Source organism: Gopherus evgoodei, chromosome 9, assembly GCF_007399415.2.
Source record: "Gopherus evgoodei ecotype Sinaloan lineage chromosome 9, rGopEvg1_v1.p, whole genome shotgun sequence".
NCBI lineage: Eukaryota > Metazoa > Chordata > Testudines > Testudinidae > Gopherus > Gopherus evgoodei.
The window spans coordinates 82,764,869-82,784,742 of NC_044330.1; the positions used below are offsets into that span (position 1 = coordinate 82,764,869).

The following is a 19,874-nucleotide window of genomic DNA, read 5'->3' on the forward strand; positions in this document are numbered from 1 at the left end:
TGCAGCCTTGCACTCTAGGCTTTCCCTCCAGGCTCCTGGGAGTTTTTCTTGCTCTATTCTGATCCCCTTCCTAGGATCAATCTCTTTCTGGTCACATGATGCCCAGAAATCACTGCAATCTCCCATGTGCGGTCTCCCCAGAGACACTGCTATTGCTGTTCTGGGATCTGGTGTCTCTCCACATGCAGCTCCTGGGGCACTGGCCTTTCCTGCTGCCATAGGCGGCAGGTCTGTATAATTTTTGGTGGTGCCTCTCCCCCTTCTCCCACCCTGTGAGCTGATATACAATGAAGCTACAACGCGTCGGCACCACAAGATTACAAGGGTCAATTAAAAAGAAGCAGCACTTGCCTGCTTCAATATATGGTATTATATTTTGTTGCACCTGTTGTGACAAAGTGGGAATGTTCTTAGCATTTTCTCTGAATACTGTGTGGGTGCCTCAGTTTCCCCTGCAAGGTGCCAACTGAAGGTGTTGGGGACAAACAGATCAGGTGGCCTCCTTGTCCAGAAGAGACACAAAGGCTAGAGGAGGGAGTATCAGTTTGGAGCTGGCTGGGGAAATGGAGAGAGGCAGAGAACTTGAGTTTGGGCTCCCCACCCTGCAAGATGGACCTGAGTGAGGGGGTCCTGTTTTCTGTTCCTACAAACTTTGTTTTAGATTGGGATCCTATCATCTAATAAACCTTCTGTTTTACCTGCTGGCTGAGAGTCATGTCTGACTGCAGAGTTGGGGTGCAGGGACCTCTGGTTGCCTCAGGACCTGCCTGGGCACACTCGCTGAGGAAAGTGCACAGTGTGGAATGGCATGTTGAATACTCCGAGGTCAGACCCAGGAAGGTGTAAGCTTCTTGCCCTGGAGACAGGATGCTCAGAGAGAGGAGGCTCCTCCAGAGTCCTGACTGGCTTTGTATGGAGTAGTTCCAAAGCATCTCAGCATCCCCTTCCACACCATGCGCTTCCTGGAAGTCCGCACAGGCACGGACACTCTCTCCTCTGGCCTTTGTCTCTCTTGCAGGCATTAGGAGGTCACTTGATCTCTTTGTTCTCCAACACCTTCAGTTGGCACCTTGCAGGAGAGTGGCCCAGGCCACCAGTTGCCCGGAGACAGGGTTTCGCCCATTCTCTGTGCAGACGGCATCACACTGGCACTCTAGGGCTCTACAACAATCACATACCCTTATCCCACCATCTAGATCCTTGAGAAATGCATAGGGGAAACTGAGGCACCCACAGAGTATTCAGAGAAAACATTAAGAACATTCCCACTTTGTAACACCTGTATACTTTAAAGGGTGTAAAATAATCAAGTATTATGCTAAACACAATGATACTCCAAACTGACCACCAAATTTAAGTCGCATGTTTTTCCCCTCAGGTGAGGGTTCTGGAGTGGGGCTGAGGATGAGGAGTTCATAGTGCAGGAGCGTCCTCAGGGCTGGGGTTCAGGGTTGGCGTGCTGGGCGTGCAGGCTTTGGAACTTGGGGTGCAGACAGGCTGCCCCAGGGCTAGGGCCAGAGAGGACTCCCCACCACCACCACTGGCAGCAGCAAGCTCCGAGGGAGGGATCCCTCCTCTCCCCCTCACAGCACACTCACTCTGCACCACAGTTACTGCACATGCTCCTAGAGCCCCTCTCAGATCCAGAAAGCTCACTCACCTCCCCTATGATGGGTACTGGGGGGTGGGTTGCCATCACAGGTGGCCTCCCCTGCTGCTGCCCCTCACCATAGCTTCACTGTGGATGGGGCTGACGCTTGCCGAGAGTGGGGCAGAAGTGGAGTCTGCAGGGTGGTGGCTATGGGGGGGGCAGGGTGTCACAAAATTCACCCAAGCCCCAGCTGCTCAGGTCTAGGAAGCCTCCCTCTCCCATCTCCCCGGTGGTGGGTGGGTTAATGGGTGCTGGCGGAGAGGGCATTGCCTTCACATATGGCTTCCTTCCTCCCCTGTTGCGCCTCACAGGGGGTAGGGGATGGAGCTTCCCCATCCCCAGCATGGGGCAGGAGTGGGGACTACAGGGTGGCTGGGGGGGACAGGGAGGGCAGGTTGTCACAAAATACAACCAAGTCTCAGCTGCTCAGGTGGATCTATGAACCCCCTCCCCCTTGTGCCCTGGCCACAGTTCAGGCAGGGAACAAGACGTGTTGGGAAGGGGAGATGCAAAGGGAAAATCTTGTGCATCCTGGCTATGTCCTGGCCAGAGTCTCACCAAGCTTCCCATGAACTCCTTGACTGTCCATCGCTCCTCATTGTGGAAAGGGAAGCCACGGCCCTGTCCTGATTCTAAGGCTGAGGCAAAGCTGCCTGTGCTAACCACCACAGGGAGAACTCCCAACCCGGTGCAGGGATGACATGTCCCCTAGGGGGTAAACAGCCTGACATGCCTGCTTCTGAGCTACACGTTTAGCCAGCAAAACAGAGATGGAAGGACAAACCCTCCCAGGAGGCTCCATTCTACATGGGCACCAGTGATAGACAAGGCCACAAGGAATTATAGCTGCCCAGCTTTCCTTAGACAAGGAGTTGAGTCAGCAGCCAGCTCCTCAGAGACCCTCAGTCTCAGGGCCCTGCCCTTCACAACACACCCTGCCTGGCATTGCAGGCCCCTCTGGTAACCCTGTTTTTCACATTTGCTACAGTCAAGGGTTTTCCCTCCATTTTTCTCCTCCCTCCCCTCTTTTCCCCTATTCTATCCATCTCACCCTCCCTCCTTCTTAGCCAGGGCAGAGTTTAGCCTGCAGGTTTGCGTTTCTCTGTTCCATTAGCAGCAGCATAAAGCTACTATTCATCTCCCTCCAGGAGAGTGGGGTTCGGGCAGAGGAGAAATGTCCCCACACTTGTTCCCCCGTGTCCCTCTGCTCACATGCACACTCCCCATCTCCTCCAAGCCCCAGCACCTGTCCTTCCTGTGCTCCTTCCGTCCCTGAAGGGGCTTTGGGAGTTGAGGAAGCCAACTCACTGCATTGCCCATGGGAGCGAGCAGAAAGCACACAGGAAACGCGGGGATATGGCAAGCAGGGAGCTCTCTCCTTCCTTCATTCATCTTCTGGAGGGAACAAACAGAAGCAGAGGCTGGGGCAGCACCAAGGGGACAAGTGAGTAAGATACTGGGGTAGAAAGCAAGCAGTAGTTGTGGTGAACAGTATGTCCCTGAGAACCCCCATCCTGCCACGTAAGTTGCCATTCCAACCTCCAAGAGCAGGCAGCCCTTGAGAATTAGGGCTTGGCTGCCCAAAGTCCCCTGGCTTCTCTCTGGCCTCAGTCACAAGATCCTCAGCTCGTCCGTCTCCGACAGGCCATACTTGGCTTTGTGGTCATTGAAGAGTTTGAGCAGGGAGCGGATGTACATAGCATGGTACAGATCCACCGTCTCGTGGCTAGGCTCCTGGATCCTGGGCACCGTCACAGGTTCTCCTACTGCCAGAGCCAGAAAGAGGGTGGAAGAGTGAATCCTAAACACCTAGAATAAACCAGCTGGTACAACTGGGAGGACTCTCTGCCCCTCATAATGACCTGGGCCTTGGAATGCTAATGCTAAACTTTCTTCCTAGTGAATTCTTACATACGGGCAATAGTACCACAGAGACAGCAACAGCACCTGGCCACAGGCATGGGGCAGAGAGGGAAGGAAGAGAACACACTGTGCCCTGGGATAGCACCCACCAACTGCAGGTTCACAAGCCCCCTGGGCCCACTCCGCCAATTGCTGGATTTCACTCCTCACATTACGAGTTTTTGGCTTCCAGACCTACCACAAACTCAATGGCAAGTGGAACCCTCTCTGTCAGCTTAGACCAGGGGTTCTCAGGACAAATTTTTGGTGGCCTCAGAGTGCGGCCACCAACTCTTGCTGGTGGCCGTGCTCAATTTTTTTCCCTAAAATACTTAATTAGCTTCAGGAAAAAACAAACAAATATGCATGTTCAAATCATTGTAATTTATTTATTGCTAGCTAATAAGTCTGTTGTTAAAAGTGATATTAACAAACATACAAATATCACTTTTCACAGCAGACTTACTCAGCCCCAACAAACCTGGGAACAAATTAAGCTGGGGCTGAGTAAATAAGTCAAGGGAGCCAGCAGGAGCCAGGGGTGATTGGGTTGGGGATGCCGGGGGAAATAGTTGGGGGCCAGCTCCTGATGCCCCGTAGCCAGAGCCAAAACACCATGGCTGGGGGATGGAGCCCAAAGCTGCAGGGCCAGAGCCTGGCATCTGTGACTGTGCAGGTGGAGCCCACGGCTGGAGCCCGAAGACCAACGGCCATAGCTTGCTGCCCCCACCCCCCCCAGGGTGAATCCTGAAGCCTGAGCCTCACCACCCCTGGGGAGGTGGGGAACTCACCAGTAGCCTGCTCCTCCAGTGTTGTGCCCCAGTTGTCTCCAGAGGGGGCAGGGCTCAACCCCTGCTTGCAGCCCTAGTATCCAACACCAAGGCAGTGCATCCAGGAGCAAAAGGGAGGGGGAGGGGCTGCAGCTTGCCCCACCATCCCCCCAAATCACAGCCCAGGGGACTGTGGCCACAAGAAAAACTGCTGGTGGCTGCATGTGGCCGCTGTATCCACATTTGAAAATCACTGGCTTAGATAACCAGGTCTCAACTCCCACCACCTACCAGTGCCGGGGCTTTTGGAGCAGCCAAAGCCATAGGAGAAGAGTAAGGGGATACTCACTGACAGTGGTGATAGGCTTCGGGTAGGGCAAGAAGCCTCGGGAATGGATAGAGGTTAAACCCCGTCCATAGAAGACGCAGGGAGCAAAGCCCACCAGCTTCTGGAACCTCTGCTGAATGCCCCTCATCCAGCTGCCCTCTTCAAAAACCACCTGCCGGAAGAGGTTGTTCTCACCAAAGGAGAAGGCAGGAACCAGGTGTGCCCTGGGGGAGAAAGCATTGTAGTATGAGTGCCCTCCGCAGCCAGCGCCCCCACTCCCAGGGTAGCACTCACTACCAGTGGTGTGGAACCATTTGTCTGGGGGCAGGTGCTAAGTGTCACTGAACCAAACTGTAAAACCTGTATATAATGGAACCCACTTCAAGCCAGTGGGTGCAGCCATACCCGCAGGACCCCTACTTCCAGCATTCAGCTCGCTACTGCACCTCAGCACCATGGGGCCCTGCAACAAACTAGATCATATTGAACTGGTCTCCCTTGGGAGCCACAGTAAGTAGCAGCTGAGGCACACTCACTAGCCTATCTCCTGGGTCCTATTGAAAGGTAGTCCAGGGATGGGCTGCCTGGGGAAGTCCCAAGTAGGGGAGAGGTGCCAGGCCCTGTTTCCTGGGCAAGTGGCTGGCTTGGCAGGTCCTGGGGGTGGCTGGCCCCAGCCCAGTTTCCTAGAGGTGCTATCAGAGAAGTTGGAGGCCTCTCAGGACAGCACCTGGCTGACGATACTCACCCATGCTGCAGCGCCATCCGAACAAAGCCTTTGCGGTTTTTGAGGATTAATGTGGTGACTCCTGGCTGGCAAGACAGCGACTCAGCCGCACCTCCAATCACGATGGCCACAGCGTTCCCACTGCCATTCTGAGAGAGCAGGTACCCTATGGCCCGGCGCGTCACAGGGCACAGGCCTAAAGAGAAGAGCACCAAGGGAGCATGAGGAGAACTGCAATGGAAACCAGTTCTTGGCCCACCTGAGAACTCCTTGACTCACCAGCTGACTCGGGGGACAGACCCCTGGCCACAATCTCTGAATGAGTTTGGGGGGCTTGGAAACAGGCCTACAGTTAGGGTTTGAGGAGAACATCCAAACAAGCGAGGGCGGGTGGATGATCAGGTGTCCTTCATTCAGGCATGCAGAATGTGCAGGGGAGCTATTCTCTTTCCTTCCTTCCAGCACAGAGTAAGGTGCGCTGAGCCCTGCCCAGAGCCACGTGCTGTAGGCAGACCTATGTCCCTGCCCAGGAGCCCAACACGTGGAATAAGGGTGACACCTTGTGTCCACCCAGGAACCATAGGGTCTCTTGCTCTGGAGGATGCAATAGGATAAGGGGATCAGCAGAACTGAGGCCAAAATGGGCACTAACTGGGCCTTGGCTTCTGAACACCCAAGTTAGCTAGCAGCAGAAAGCATCAGCTGTGTCAGGCAGAATGTAGTTTCCCAGGGAATGCTGTTATGGTGCCATTTTCAGTGACTGAGCCTGGGAATTGGCACTTGGGGAGTGGAGGACACAGAGCAGAGACTTCACATCTGGGCTGCATGAAAGATGACAGTTGCTCAGGTCTTTGAGCTTTCCTAGGGGATGATGCAAGGAACAATCCCTAGGAAAGACTTATATAGCCCACAAAATACTTGAGCTCTGGGGTGTTCTTCTGTCTTTCCTTCTCTAGGGCCTGGCTGCGGCATGGAATTCCATCACCCAACCCAGGCAGAGGAGCAATGGCAGAGTGGGAGGGGGCAGGCTAGAGTAGCGCTGGGTGTGGGGCAGAATGGAGGTGCAGTAGCAGAGCATTGTGGGAGAATCTCAGTGAGCCGCTGACTGCACTGAGCCTGGCCCAGCCAGCAATGTCAAGCTGACATTTTGACAAGTACTAAAATTTGCTTTAGTCTCAGGGGGAAAAAAGAACAGAAGCACATGAGAACAGAATTATGTTGCCAGCAGTAGCTTCAGCATCCAGAGGGTTCGAAAGGGGCTTTGGCCAGACACTGCAGAGGGAAGGGACTCAGGTGATCAGTGATGGAAAGAAAAGGAGAGCAGCTGGCTGTTTTACAGAGCTCCTAGGTCTCTTATATTAGCCACATCTGCAACACTTCTGGTGTGATTCTCTGGACCTGTGCAAGGGACACTCCCTGAGCATGCTCACCCCCACTCATCAGGTACTCCCGGAAGACAGGCAGCCGGAAGTTGCCAGCCAGTGTGGCCAGGAAGGGTCTGATGCCAGGGAACTTCTCAGAGAAGCCAGTGGACTCGGTGATGAAGTTGCAAAAGGCCCCAACGCAGAGGATCCCATGGGGGTGTGCGCCAATGATATAATTGTGACTGGGGAGGAGGCTGTGAGTCTTCACTAACTAGAGGGAGAAGATACATAATCAATGGGGAAGGCAAGGACTGGTGGGGGAAGAGGGAAGGAGGATCCTGGTTGGGTCACAGGTCTCTACACATGACTGCAGGTGGGCAGTGCTGGATAAATACCAACTTGGCAATCCCCACCTGGCACACCCCTCAACTCCACAAACAGATGGACAAATCAACACATAAGAGTGGCCATACTGGGTCAGACCAAAGGTCCATCTAGCCCAGAATCCTGTCTTCCACCACTGGCCAATGCCAGGTACCCCAGAGGGAATGACCAGAACAGGTAATCATCTAATGATCCATCCCCTGTCACCCATTCTCAGCTTCTGGCAAACAGAGGCTAGGGACACCATCCCTGCCCATCCTGGCTAATAGCCATTGATGGACCTATCCTCCATGAATTTATCTAGCTCTTTTTTGAACCGTTATACTCCTGGCCTTCACAACATCCCCTGGCAAGGAGTTCCACAGGTTGATTGGATGTTGTGTGAAAAAAATACTTCCTTTTGTTTGTTTTAAACCTGCTGCCTATTAATTTCATTTGGTGACCCCTAGTTCGTGTGTTATGGGAAGGAGTAAAACACCACTTATTTGTTTACTTTCTCTACACCAGTCATGATTTTATAGACCTCTATCATATCACCCCTTCGTCGTCTCTTTTCCAAGCTTAAAAGTCCATCCTATTAATCTCTCTTCCTTTAGCAGCCTTTCCTTTCATTCCTGAGCTGACCTGTGCTCAATAGTTACTCCCTCACCCAAAATAAAATATGTGTGCTGAACAGCTATTGAATTGCTGAATTTTGTGGGGGCTGGGATTCGATTTGGGGGCAAGCATCTGCACCGGATGTGATCCTAAAGATTCTGCGAAGAGTAAGGTGGCTGTTGTCTCAAATGTCCACTAGGGGGTAGCAGGAGGTCACATTAATTCCACCATCAGTTTTTAAAACAAATTCTGTCAGCTTTACTGGATGCTCCATGCAGGGTCTGGCCTGCATCTACAGAAAAATGCATGTGCAATTTCAGGGGCGGGTGGATGTACTGGGCACTCATGAAGCTACCAGCAGCCAGGTTGCAGGATGGATGTATACAGAGAGACCTGAGAGATTTATTCAGGCAAGGGACCCAACAAAGATGCCTGAGAGACTTAGAAGCTTGTCCAGAGGTTTGCAGGAAGTCAAAATTCTACAGTATAGCACTCAGCACATACTGTATGGACAGCAAGGGCATGGCACACCTGCCCAGCACGGCTTACCTGAACAGGGAAATAATCTCGGAAATGCTTCCAGACAGGCCAGTTTCGCACCCATGCCGACCTCCTCCCACCTGCAAACCACACAAGAGGGAGTAGGCGTGGGGGCAAGGATCTCACACAGACACTGACACTATGAGGACAGACTCCACTTCCACTGGGAGGTTGGTCACTTCCTCTTCCTTTTAGCCTTTGCCTCCCAGCAGACCAGAGCTAGTCAGAACATTGGTGACGAAGTGATTTTTTTTTTTACACTGTTAACAGTTTGCAGAGATGTGCAGTTTTCACTGGAAAGATATGGGGAGGGAGGAGAAATTGTACGGTGCAGCCTGATGGCCAAGCCATTGCCCTGGGATGTGGGATACCCAGGCTCAGGATCCTGTTCTGCCTGATTCAGAGTGATCTGGGATGAAAAGCTGTGCTCTGAATCAGACACAGAGCAAGGATTAGAACCTAGGTCTCCCATACTGCAGGTCAGCGCCTTACTCACTAGGATGCACACGTGTGTCCTGATGTGAGAACAGACATTTTGGCACAATTCGATTTTAGATCAGTTGTCCAGAAGGTCATTTTATTGCAGTGAGGAACAAAACAGCTTTTGAAACCTTGGAAGTTGCCATGAAGAGCCAGCTCTAGGACTATCCTCTCACAGGGCCAGTATCTCCTGGGTATATTATGGGCTGCTGCCCTCTAGTGTCATACAGCAGACCTATTCTTTTGCAGAAGTTCCCACTACTAACAGGCTTTCCCCTCTGATATTTTGCAAAAATAGCTGTGCCACAATTCAGGCAGGGGCAATGACAAGAGACCACCACAAACTGCTGCAACTTTGGTGTGTAGTCCCCAACTAGACCTCATACAGTGACCATCCATCACAGCCACACTGGGGACTGCTGGAAAGACTGACTCTTTTGGGGAACCCCTGCACTTCTGTAGTTTGTCTTTGTTAGTAGGCCAGAGAAATGATTCTGGAAATCTTACCTGCTCTGGCTGCTTATGCCCCAGCTGATGCAATGATTCTCTGTGCATATTTGTGCCCTACTAGAAGGAATCACAACTGCCTAGAACTATGTCATAGGCCCTGTATTGCTAACAGATAAAGGATAGTCTCCTTAATCTCAGGCGGCAGGAGTCTGTGCTTCTGGACTATCCCTGCTGCTGCTGTAAATGTTGCTAGGTGTTACAATACAGAGAAACAGATGAAATTAAATAGAGTTCCAACCCGGATGCTGTCAGTCACATTTTAATCACATATGACACTGAATAGATGTTGTGGAAGGGCCAGTCACTAAAGATCGTTAAATAAGCAAGCAAATAATGGAAGATGAGAGGGGAAAAACAGCAAAGAGCACACAGAGAGCACAATCTGCTATAAACTTTATGGTTTACTCCCTGTGTGTGTCTCTGGACCTTGTTCTCTTGCTTTTGGGGAAATGCCTTTAGCATGAGTGTGATTTAGCAAATACTTGGACCTGAAGATCTACAAACACAGATCATACTCTCAGAGACAAGGACATACATGCAAGGGGTTGGACAGACATCTGAATCCTCCAGCAAGTCTGTCTCCCCTCTGCCCTACTATGCATACACATACGCAGTAAATTAGGCTGTACCTTCCCATACCTTGCTCCGGTGCATCCCAGTCAAAGATTACCCAGGCAAAGTATAGAGCAGAAACTGGCCACAAACTGGTGAAAACCAAATAGACGAGGAGAAACAGGAAGATGATTCCTGAGGGTATCATAAGCAAGAGATTAGCGCACATATCCCATAATACCCCAGTTCTAATGTGGGATGAGATGAGCGCCCACAGTGAATCCCATTCTCTTTGGGCCATTTCAGAACTGGACAGATCTTCCCACCCACCCCAGAAAATATCTGATTCCCAGCACTTGTCTGTAGGCCAAAATGCCTGCTTATTTGGTTTGTGTTCTGACTGGCTGTTTCAGCACTGACCAACCAATCCAGACCCATTAAGCCTCCACGCTGAATTGTAAGGGCAGAACAACAGCCAGACTGGCTTTGCTGCACTAGTAAAATTTGGGGCCCTAATTCATTCCCTGTGGTGCTCCCTGGAAAAAGGCTATGTTGGAGACAAGATTCAGGCCTTTTTACTGCTGTCATCTAGGCACCACAATAGTAAAACCTCAAGAGCCTGGTCTATGCTGGAGCCACTCTGGTGGAGAATTACAGGTTCCAATGTTCCTAGTATAGATGCAGCCTGTGTGGGAGTCTCCCCAGGTCAGAGATAAGCAGCCAAAGCTGAGCATCAACTCTGGACAGCAGGAGACACTTCTAAAGGGGTGCTATGTCTGGCCAAACAGCTTCAGACATGAGAAAGCCTGCTGAACCCGAGCCCCTCTGACTCCCCACATATATCATGTACTCAAACTACAGCCCACTTCCAGTACATGGAGCAACCGGGGAAAGAGCATGAGAGGCTTAGATTGCAGTAACCACATGTGCTGGGACTGTACCTCACTTTGCTCCACTGTGCCACATGCAGACCCACCAGAGGTCTCAAAATGCAGCCTGCCTACCACTGAATCTAATGGTGGAAAGCTAATCCCATATTTGTAAAACTTGTTGAGGTACATATTAGTATAATTTCTATTGCAGTAGCACCTCGGGGCCCCAGGCAAGAATCAGGCCCCATGGTCCAAGGCGTTGGACAAACAGAACAAAAAGATGGTCCCTGCCCCCAGCAGTTTACAGCCTAGGACTGTAGGTAATAATGTCTCAAGTCTCTTCAGGGCTAATCTACACTAGCAATGTTAAAGCACTGCCATGGCAGCGCTTTAACATGGCTTGTGTAGTCGCAGCACCACCTCCACAAGGGGCGCAGCTCCCAGCGCTGGTGCACTGTCTACACTGGCGTTTTACAGCGCTAAAACTTGTTGCGCTCATGGCAGTGTGTTTTCACACCCGAGCGAGAAAGTCACAGCGCTGTAAAGTGCCAATGTAGACAAGCCCCGTGTCTCAACTACAAATTCAGTCTTCTGAAAAGCTGAAGTCATTTACCGCTAATCCTCCCTTCCCTTTTAAATCAATTATCCTGTAACAAGCAGTAACTTGATCTGATTTGCAAGTCACAGTCCCAAAACAGAATTCTGCAGAATAAGATAATTAAGCTAACGGGAAGTCTCCTGTCACAGAGAGCAACTGGGGGGAGGCGGGAGGGGGGGGGCGGTGGTATCTGTAAGTGAGCCAAGGCACCTCCTATCCTCTTTGTAAGTTGGAGGCAAGTTGAAGGAGCTGAATTCCTGCTTGGGATTCTGGGGGTACGTCTACACTATGGGATTATTCCGATTTTACATAAACCGGTTTTGTAAAACATTGTATAAAGTCGAGTGCACGCGGCCACACTAAGCACACTAATTCGGCGGTGTGCGTCCATGGTCCAAGGCTAGCGTCGATTTCTGGAGCGTTGCACTGTGGGTAGCTATTCCGTAGCTATCCCATAGTTCCCGCAGTCTCCCCCACACCTTGGAATTCTGGGCTGAGATCCCAGTGCCTGATGAGGCAAAAATCATTGTCGCGGGTGGTTCTGGGTAAATGTCGTCACTCATTCCTTCCTCCGGGAAAGCAACGGCAGACAATCATTTTGCGCCCTTTTTCCCTGGATTGCCCTGGCAGACGCCATAGCACAGCAACCATGGAGCCCATTCAGCTTTTTTTTTTTTTTTTTTTTTTTTTTTTACTGTCACCGTATGTGTACTGGATGCCCCTGACAGAGGCGATACTGCAGTGCTACACAGCAGCATTCATTTGCCTTTGCATGACAGCAGAGATGGTAATCAGTCATTCTGTGCTGTCTGCTGCTGTCATGGGTGCCCCTGGCTGAGGTCGGCCAGGGGCGCAAAGACAAAAATGGGAATGACTCCCCGCATCATTCCCTCCTTTATGGTATCTAAAAATAGAGTCAGTCCTGCCTAGAATATGGGGCAAGTGTACTAGAGAACCAGTATATCAGAAAACCAGAGAGCACAGCCGCTCCATGTCAGATCCCACAGAAATGATGAGTTGCATGGCATTCTAGGGGGTGTCCCTGCAGCAACCCCACCTGTTGCTTCCCTCCTCCCCAAACCTTCCTGGGCTACCGTGGCAGTGTCCCCCTCATTTGTGTGACCAAGTAATAAAGAATGCAGGAATAAGAAACACTGACTTGTTACTGAGATAAAATGTGGGGGAGGCAGCCTCCAGCTGCTATGATAGTCCAGGCAGGACATTAAGCTGTGAGGGGGAGAGGAGCCCAGCATCCCACTGCTATGATAGTCCAGAATCTTTTCTTTACACCTGAAAGGGAGGGGGCTGATAGAGCTCAGGCCCCAGTTGCTATGATGAGGACCGTTACCAGCCATTCTGTACCATCTACTGGGAATGACCGGGAATCATTCCTATTTTTACCCAGGCGTTCCCGGCCAGCCTCACCTAAGGCCAGCCAGGAGCACTCATGGGCTGATGATGATGACGGATAGCAGTCACGTTGTACTGTCTGCTACTGAGGAGGGAAGGGGAGCAGATACTACTCTTCACTGCCACAGCACCACGTCTACCAGCAGCATGCAGTAGACATAGGGTAACATTGAAAAAAGTCAAGAAACGATTTTTTTCCCTTTTCTTTCATGGAGCAGGGAGGGAGTACATTGTCCGGGGTGGTTCAGGGTGTAGCTCGTCAATGTGTTTGACCCTACAGGCATTGGGAGCTCAGCCAAGAATGCAAATAGTTTTCGGAGACTGCTGGGGACTGTGGAATAGCTGGAGTCCTCAGTACCCCCTCCCTCCATGAACATCCATTTGATTCTTTGGCTTTCCATTACGCTTGTCACTCAGCACTGTGCTGTGGACTCTGTATCATGGCCTGAAGATTTTTTTCAAATGCTTTGGCATTTCATCTTCTGTAACGGAGCTCCGATAGAACAGATTTGTCTCCCCATACAGCAATCAGATCCAGTATCTCCCGTACAGTCCAGGCTGGAGCTCTTTTTGGATTTGGGACTGCATGGCCACCCATGGTGATCAGAGCTCTATGCTGGGGAAACAGGAAATGCAATTCAAAAGTTCGTGGGGCTTCTCCTGTTTACCTGGCCAGTGCATCCGAGTTTGGATTGCTGTCCAGAGCGGTCACAGTGGTGCACTGTGGGATACCGCCCAGAGGTCAATACCATCAATTGGCGGCACCGATTTTAGCACTACTCCTCTCGCTGGGGAGGAGTACATAAACTGATTTAAAGAGCCCTTTATATCGATATAAAGGGCCTCATTGTGTGGACAGGTACAGTGTTAAATCGGTTTAACGCTGCTAAAATTGGTTTAAACATGTAGTGTAGACCAGACCTGACCTATTTCATCTGTAGTTGTGCTCAGAGGACCCAGTCAGGATCAGGACCGTGTCCTGCTAAGCACTGTACAAAACACATACGGAGACAGTCTCTGCCCCCTCCCCCAATCCACAATCTAAGCTTTTTCTGTGGAGTGAGGAGGAGGTGGGTGCACAGCAGGAGAGTATAAACATTCTGGGCCACTGACATGCATTTTGGGTGCTCAGCACTTTAAAAAAAAAAAAAAAAAAAAGCAGACCCTTTGTATCCTGAGAAGGTGGATTGGTGCCAGGCCTAATTTGAATGCAGTTAACATCACCTATACAGGGGCCTTTACCCCAAAGCACTGTGTCCTTCAGCAAGCTCTAAATGCAGCCCCGGAAGGCAAGGAGAGAAGCAGACAGCCCAAGGGGGCACACCACGTTGCACAGCCGTGAGGGAAAGATGTTGGCTCAGGATCACACGGACCTCTGCTCCTATGAAAAGTTTCATGGGGTATTTTTCTGAGGTCTCATCTGACAATCCTTCCCCCACTGACCAGCAAAGATCTCTTGCACCTCTCATTCCCCTGGGCAAGGCTGCTGTTCTTCCTGGTCCCTGGTCATTCCCTCAGGCCTTAGTGCTGGATTTTCTGATGTCCTGAATTTTTGTGAAATTACCAACCATGGTGCTAGGGATAGAGAACAACAAATCATACGGATCCCAATGCAGAATTTCAACAACCCCACAGCAGCACCTAATTGGTGAGAGAGATGGAGAATGGCGCACCCCCTCCTGCCAGCTGGGTCTACTCACCCATCAGCAAGAAGCTGAGGACCCACTGCAGAACTGCGAGGAGCTGGATGCATGCTCGGAACTCCCGCTGCGAGGGCCAGGGCACGGTTAGCAGAGTATGCAGGGCGGCCTGAATGCTGGCACGGCTCCCTGCAAAGCACACACCATTTGGTTTGCACTTGTGATCGATCACTTCCTGAGCCTGCTGCTGGTCATGCTGCACTTACCTGCTGAGCCTCTTCTCTCCCTCACCCCCATAACAACACACAATCCCACACACACCTACACCTTCACACACACACACACACACACACACACACACAGTCCCCCCCATCACATGCACTGACACAGCTGCACAAACCACTCCATGCACCAAAACATAGTCGCCCCACTCCCCATACACGTGCACCTGCAGGCCCTTGCACATACACTGAGCCCGCAGCACGTACACACAGGGCTGATTCCTCAGTGGCCGTCTCCAATAGCCCAGGCTGACCACAGGTGCAGAAGATGAATACAAAGCTCAGAGCAGAGAGGGAGAGAGGGCAAGGCCCAGTGGGGCTCTTGTGCTGGGATGGTGATGAGGGTGTGCTGCTAGGTGAATGACGCACATCCAAGGCCGTTCCAAGATCCTGAGGGGAATGGAGCCTCCTCCAGAGTCTGGGCAGGAGTCTCCCTGGGCCTGTTCAGCCTCATAGGGAAGGAGTTCAGCAAAACATTCAAGTTTAAAAGCTGGCCAGACTCTCAGAGAGGCCAGATTCTGCACAAGGTTGGGGTCACTCTGCTGCATGCAAGGCAGCAGCCATCCTTCCTATAGATGTGTGCTGGGGAAGCCTGAGCTAGGAGTCATGGGAAGCAGGGAGCAAGCACGCACACAGCTAAAGCGTCCCAGCAGGCAGGAGCATCTGAACTAGTGACAAATGAGTCTGAATGTGCAAGGCTTATGATTCTGTCCTGCAATGACTGATAAGTGGATCTCGTCCCTGCCCCCGGCCTTGATTCCTGAAAGAGGGAGTTCAACAGCACTAATTTGCTTCACTTCTCCTCCCCCAGCTAACCTTGGTGAAGGATTAACTCCCACTGATGACACAGCAAATACAGTGAGGGGCTTTCGATCCCTCCTCCCCTCTGGACTGGAGTCAGATTCCAAATTCCATGTGCACACCCATCCCCTCCTTGCCATGGAAGGGCTCAGTGTTCCTGCGAGGAATTTTGGCTGAGCTGCGAGAGCCTCCATGTGCCAAATGGCCCGTCCCACTAAGGCCTGACCATGAGGCAACTGGCTCACAGGGCACTCAGAGTTGCACAGAGCCACAGCTGGCCTTCCCGTGGCTGGGAAAATAACTTTGGCAGGAGCTCTAATTTTAACAACCCCCAAGACATGTATCTACATAGCTAGAACAGAGGGGCCCCAGCATACAGTGCTGTGCTGGAGCAGAGGAAAGCTGGGAACAGGAGGTCACAGAAAAGCCACCAAATCCAGATTTGTGTCAGACCCATCCAGCTTTGGAGGTTCATCCCTTCCAGAAGCAAATCCAGATCATGAATATGGGAGCTCTCATTAGGTTTGAATGCATTTGTTTTCTTCCCCACAGCAGTTTACCAAGTTCTGTCAAATCCATTACTCATCCCTGATACATGCCAGACAGACTCCCCAATGTATCACACCAGATCCCAGAAATCTCATACCCCCCCGTTTTGCCCTTAGTTGAGCGAGGGCAAAATCCAGCACACTTTAGATTTACTTAGCTCTCACTCCTGTTAAAATTGGCGGGAATCTTTCTTGAGTAAGATTTGCTAGATGCTTTCCTTTGATTTGGACTGCATGTCTGAATTAGCACTCAAGCAGGGAGAATTTGCCACCCTTTGCAGCCCCCTATTTTGGTGAACTACCTGATGCTCCTTTGCAATGTCAATTTCAGAGAATTCATTCCTGCAGAGTAATTTGAGGGATTTGTGCCCTGCTGCTGCTACATAATATTTATAAAAAGCCTTTCCCTTTTATTAAACAGCCTAAAACAAATGTATAACAAATACTAATCAATTGACTAGAAACTGGCAAGTCTAGAGCATTATAAATAACTTCAAATACGCTTTGCAATTTTCTTACCACTACGATTTTGGGAATAAGCTGCAATAATTGTTTTCATGTTGGTGACAAGTTCTCTCCCAGACTCTGGATCCGCAGGTTAAAAAGCAGGTTTGCAAATCTCAACCTGTGAAACTGATTGTGTGTCCAACTGCTTTGAAGCACCACTGTCTGGCCCAAGGTAAACTGCCCGCACTGGAGGGGTGGACGACAAACTCTGCCCTTCATTTGAAAAAGCAAGAAGAAAACTGTGGTATTAAAAAGGACGAGTTAGCAGAAGGTCTCAGGTGGCTGTTTCCATAAAGGATCCTGCACCCTTCACCCACTTACACAAATGTACACAATGCTGGATATTTTCATCAGAAGACACTTGCCTGAGTCTGTCTTCCCCCCTGTATGGAATGGTACTTTCCTGGGCATGTCACAAACTACTGCCCAGGTGTTAGTGGTGGGATTCTAATTAAAGGCAAGTTGAAAATGTGAAAAAAGTTAAACTCAAAACATCATTTGTTAGAGGAAAGTAGCATTTGCCACACTGGCTTAGACTGTTAAATCCAGTAGCCGATAGCCAATATATTCAAGAAGGCACAATTGCCTCACTCCCTTCTACGATGCGCCTGGCAAATTGGTCAAGGCTTCACATGGGAAAGGGTCCTTCCTGCTCACTGTAGCAGAGATTATACCTTGACGTAGAAGATTGATTTCTTGTCCTAGGCATCCTTGACACTCTGAATGCTTTTCCTGTCACCCATCTCTTCCAAGGCTTACTGGAAAACAGACCAGAACGACAGCAGCAGAAAGACGACAGTCTGAAGCCAGAGTCAGAATTCTGGGTTGCGGTATCCCAGGATTGATCCTACTCACACTGAAATCAATAGGAATCTTTCTACTGCCTTCTGGGTGCTAGAGTGGACTCCTAGGTATAGTGTATAGTTATTGAAGGAGGAGCCAGGCAATGCTATGTTAAGTGCTACAGAGTTGGGGTAAGATGTTCTGGGTCAGGCACTACATGAGGTTGCCACTGGATATTCTCCCTCTCGGCTGTGCTCTAAGTATTCAGCTGTTGCTAGTTGTTTAGGCAATTTGAGTACCTAGCTGGATGCCTATTTTTCCTCTTCTGTCTTATACTTTTCACAGGTGTGGCACTGACCACACTGACAACAGCAGCATGGAGGAAGTGGCAGGTATGCAAATCCTTCCTCCTAAAAAAAAATCTGCTTTTGTAAATTAGAGTGAATTTCAGTACTGAAGAGAAGTTCCATGTTTGCTGTTAAAAAAGGGCAAAAATTTCTTGTAAACAGGCAAATTCTAACTTCTGAAGAATGGATGCTACTTTAACCATTACTTCTGCTAAAAGCTACATTCACCAATAGAAACAGAAAATATTTGTGTCATATTCCCAAGCACTGATAAAAATACAAGCCTTTGCACATGAACATCTATTGCCAAAGGAGACCGCTCTAGCACCAAAACCACAACAACTTGTGTCAGAAGTTACATTTGGATTTTAAAAAGGACTGAAGGAAAAAAAAAAGTGTCATTGAGGAAGAATTTTAGACTGTTGTGTGATAGGTAGTTGAGAGAAACTTGACAAAGCAAGGAGAAAGTATGCAGGCTGTACATTTGCTAATGATTGCTTGGAATTTGTATCTATAGTTCTGAAGAAAGCTAGCACTAGGTTACTTTTTACCCTCTATTTGCTGCAGACTGGTTTGGATTTGAGAGCCTGTAAAACTTCTAGGTTTTTATAGGTCACTAGTGTATATTCACTACAGACTGACTGGTCTCCACCTCTAACTACAAGGTGTTAGCCTCACAGCTATTGCAGCCCGGTGCTTACCTTGGACTAGGTTGTACGTAGAGATGAACCTCCAGCTAAGACTAGCTCCTAAAAAAAGTTGGGAAAAGGTCTTGCATTTTGATCCTCTTCGCAAAATTACATCTAATCCTGGTAATTACAGATGAGATTTAACAAATTAGCATCTTCCACCAAGTCAACACCATGCATTGTGAAGATTTAAACTTGTTTTTCCATGGCACATGCTAGGTTGCTCTAGCCTAAACAACTGGGACAGAGTTTTGTGTTCTACTTTGAGAGAATCAGTCAAAAAGAACACTTACCTTACAGTAACTGCGGTTCAAGAAGTTTTGTCCATATGGCTCCTTCTCTTGAGGCACATGCACCCCATACATGCAATATCAGGTTCTTTTGGCCAGTAGTAGCCACTGGGGCAACTCCTGGGCCTTAGATGCCCTTATCCCACACTGAGGGCATAAAGAGTGAAGTGTGCCCAACACCCCTCAGTTCCTTTGCCAATACAGGATAGAAGTGTAGCACTCCTCAGCAGCAGCAAAAATGGTTCTGGAATCCATGTGGACAACCCATGCTGAAGAACCACCATTGCTATAAGGGAGAGAACAGTTACTTTTTCAAGTATTTGTCCACATGGATTCCACTCTTGTCCTTTACAGGCTCTAACAATCCCTTGTTAATAGACATGATGAATCTATCAGGTATAGAAGGGTGCAGAATATCTAGTGACTTCTCTTCAATACTTCCAGTGGAACATTAAGGGTCTTGACCATACATTTCAGGTCTTGGAATGCATTGAAGTCATTTGTTGGACAAGACACAGAGCAGTGGTTTTCAACCAGTGGTCCATTGACCCCTGGGGATTCACAGACTATGTCTAAGATTTCCAAAGGGGTCCACACCTCCATTTGAAGTTTTGTAGGAGTCTGCAAATGAAAAAAGATTGAAAACCACTGACAGAGGGATTGACTACTTCATCAAAATTGCCACTAGGATCAATTGTTTCACCTCTCTCTAGGAGGTATGGTTGCACTAACTGACCTGGCTGGGAAGATCTATACTGCCTTTTAGGATAAGAGGATTTAACCCTAAAAGAGGGGCAAAAGGATGTTGGCTTGCAGGTATGTGGCTGCCTACCTCAGGACCATGACTCAAGCATATGGATGTTGGACTGATGGACACAGAAGAGGATGCTAGGGACTTGCTCCCTGTGAGATACATGCCATCTCCTGTTTTAAGAGCAGTCTCAGCTCCACACTGGGAAGTCAGGGAAAGACCCAATGGAGGGGATGGGCAGGAGATAAGTCCCTACTGTCTCCTGATGGAGAAGATGGTGAGGCTACCCTTTCTGGTGTGCTAGGGCACTCATGCATCCCTTCTGCCTAGGGTAGGGGAAGTAGATAGTTTCAAAGTCTCAACTGCTGACCAAAGGCCTAAGTAGTACTGATAACATGGGTACAACCCCTTTTTTCTGAACCCAGCTAAACTAACACTAACTGCAAGAGTCACAGAGAAGCAAACACTGCAAGGGTTCCACCTTGCTGCAGCAAGAAAGAATTAAGGAACAATTCGGCTTCCTCCATCCTTTATAATCTGGTACTGGAGGACACC

The 19,874-nt window shown here is 49.7% G+C and overlaps 1 protein-coding gene across 2 annotated transcripts; it reads right to left on the minus strand.

Annotated features, from left to right (window-relative positions):
* Nucleotides 1-1,575: 1,575 nt before the first annotated feature.
* Nucleotides 1,576-19,874, minus strand: LOC115657895 (diacylglycerol O-acyltransferase 2-like). 2 transcript variants are annotated; one of them, XM_030576238.1, is made up of 9 exons: nt 18,572-19,874; nt 16,472-16,672; nt 14,383-14,511; nt 9,890-9,997; nt 8,270-8,340; nt 6,806-7,010; nt 5,397-5,571; nt 4,673-4,875; nt 1,576-3,417 (listed from the first exon to the last, which is right to left on the minus strand). In XM_030576238.1, exons 2-9 carry the CDS (start codon nt 16,509-16,511, stop codon nt 3,263-3,265), a joined length of 1,086 nt encoding a protein of 361 aa, XP_030432098.1. In that variant the 5' UTR covers nt 16,512-16,672; nt 18,572-19,874; the 3' UTR covers nt 1,576-3,262. The 2 variants fall into 2 exon arrangements, with proteins under 2 accessions (XP_030432098.1, XP_030432099.1); XM_030576239.1 differs by lacking the exon at nt 18,572-19,874 and having other exon boundaries at nt 16,472-17,207.